This window comes from Bipolaris oryzae, assembly GCF_000523455.1.
Source record: "Bipolaris oryzae ATCC 44560 unplaced genomic scaffold scaffold_478, whole genome shotgun sequence".
NCBI classification, from domain to species: domain Eukaryota; kingdom Fungi; phylum Ascomycota; class Dothideomycetes; order Pleosporales; family Pleosporaceae; genus Bipolaris; species Bipolaris oryzae.
Window position 1 is genome coordinate 1 of NW_006911754.1, and position 2412 is coordinate 2412.

Consider the following 2412-nt stretch of genomic DNA (forward strand, 5'->3'; position numbering starts at 1 on the left):
GGGGGGGAGGAAAAATCCAACTCTTGTGTAGCTTTCTTGTGTCTAGTTGAACCAGGATCGAGCTAGCTTCTACTTGAGCATTGGGCCCAGACCAACTTTAGTCATTGTTTCTTCTTGGCTCAATGTCGTGTGATATGCTGGAAAATCCGAGTCGAGGAGAGCTCGAAAGATGAGACGTTCGGAAGAAAACGGGTCGAGATTTTGGTGGACAGGTTCGGTAGTCCAGACTTTAACAGGGGAATGGGTCGAGGGTACAGTAGTAGCCATTGTGGTGTGGATGATGTGAGAGTGGTGTGGTATGGTAAGTGGAAGGGTGGTTTGGCGAAGTGTGTTGGTAAAGCGGTTGGCGAAAGGATGGTTGGTGGACGGTAGGTTTGGTATGCGATGCCTTGGTGGGGTGGTGAAAACGAAATAGTCGGGAGAAAAGGGTGGTACTTATACTTTAAAACGCCAAAAAGGCGACGGCAGTTTTTAGCTGTGCCAAGCAGGCAACCATATTATTTTTAGCTATGCCAAAAAGGCAACTATGCTATTTTTAGCTATGCCAAAAAGGCAACCATGCTGCAAATTAGACTAGGCATCCAATCATTGAACCGAGTAGAAGTCATATTAGCATTATTGCATCAAGATCATAACTCTACACCTTATCTCTTTCATACTTTAACTTTGCCAATTATGTCTTCTGTATACCGTTACTCTCTGCGGGAAGAAGATAAACCTTTCGTGCTCATTCGATCAAATTTACCTTTGGGTATAAGGTATATCTGTACAGTAAAAGGGGGAACACTTGGCTCATTGTACGAGGGAACAAAAATAGCTTTATCAGATACTACTTAGCTTGGGGACTTCGTTGTTCCAGATTCTGATGGGGAATCCATTGGTAAGCTTATATTCATACCTACACCTTATACTACCTCCATTCTACACTTGTTTACTATAGGTTTTCAGGAACAATCGTACAGAAACACCTCCTACGTTATTATACTTGTTCAGCCACATACAAACCAACTATAGAATCTTTCGATTAAGCACGATGCGACAAACAAGTGTATAAGGCGAATACCGTTAAACTTGAACACATAAAGGTTACTCTTATTTTTACAAAAAGGGTAAATATATTTATACGGTTATTTATAATTTTTATCTTTTATATATAAATACATAGTAATGTATTTGATATGTTTGTTATAAATTAAATAGACTAATTTTTTAATTAAATGCATTAAAAATAAAATGTTTAGGCTATAAGTTCAAATCTTATATAAAGCATATTATTTAAACAATAGTATTTAGTTTATTATAAGAAGATAAGTTAAAAATGATATACAACTTAATAATTATTTATTTAATAGTTATGTTTAATGAAAATACAATTTAATTTAGGTTATTTAAGGTGTATTTAGTTATTTTAAAATCTATTATACATTTAAGGTGAATTAACTTATTTTAAGATGTGTTTATACATTTAAGGTGAATTAGCTTATTTTAAGTTGTGTTTATACTTTTAAGTTGTGTTTGTATTGCTTATACAATATTTGTAAATATTAAGGTTTATTTACACAGTATCCTAAAATAAATTTATTTTTTAGGACCCCCTCTCTCTCAGAGAGAGGGGGTCCAAACAGCACTAAAAATGGGTATGCTGAAATTGGTAGACAGGTCCCGCTTAGGACGGGGTGAAATTAATTCATATAAGTTCGAGTCTTATTACCCATATATATAGTAACGTATTATTCTATAAAGTTTACATATTTTAATTTATTTTTTTATATGTTGATCATTATTAATATGTAGTAGACTAATGGTAAGTCATAAATTTTTGGTATTTACTTATGGGTGTTCGAATCACCCCTACATAAAAAGGTGGATATAGTTCAATTGGCAGAACAACTGTATGTGGCACAGTAAGTTCCCTGTTCGATTCAGGGTATCCTCCCAGTATTTTATATATAGGTTGTTATTTAATGTGCTATATATGTTTATATGTGTTTATATACGTTTATACACGTTTATAAACTAATATTGTTTACCTATTACATGTGATATAAAATATACTTATACCAACATAGTTTAGATAGGGAATATATTTGTTGTATATTATACAATAATAAGCCAGGATAGTTCAATCGGTAGAACATTAATTTCATGCATTAATAGTGGGAATTCAAATTTCTCTCCTGGCTCGCATAAATTACTTTATTTTGTGTTATCTTCTTTAAAAGAAGATACATTTCTTTTAATCATTTTTTTTTACAATTAACTTGTTATAAAATGTAACCATGTTACAATATAGTATAATTAATACCAGCTTATGTAAAATAGCATTACACAAATGTAAGAGCAATTAGGGGACTCACAACAAAACCCTCTTCGCTGCAAGCTAGTCTAGGGAGTACCCTATCACATATCATA

The 2412-nt window shown here is 33.1% G+C and overlaps 2 protein-coding genes across 2 annotated transcripts; one reads left to right on the plus strand and one right to left on the minus strand.

The window, feature by feature from the left end:
* Positions 1-42: 42 nt before the first annotated feature.
* Positions 43-267, minus strand: COCMIDRAFT_10426 (uncharacterized protein; the record flags this gene model as incomplete). Its single annotated transcript, XM_007695805.1, has 2 exons — positions 43-69; positions 97-267. The coding sequence occupies 2 exons, from the start codon at positions 265-267 to the stop codon at positions 43-45; spliced, it is 198 nt and encodes a 65-aa protein (XP_007693995.1).
* A 408-nt stretch (positions 268-675) lies between these two features.
* On the plus strand, positions 676-837 carry COCMIDRAFT_111436 (uncharacterized protein; the record flags this gene model as incomplete). The annotated part of the gene is made up of 1 exon (XM_007695806.1): positions 676-837. The coding sequence occupies one exon, from the start codon at positions 676-678 to the stop codon at positions 835-837; it is 162 nt and encodes a 53-aa protein (XP_007693996.1).
* Positions 838-2412: the final 1575 nt, after the last annotated feature.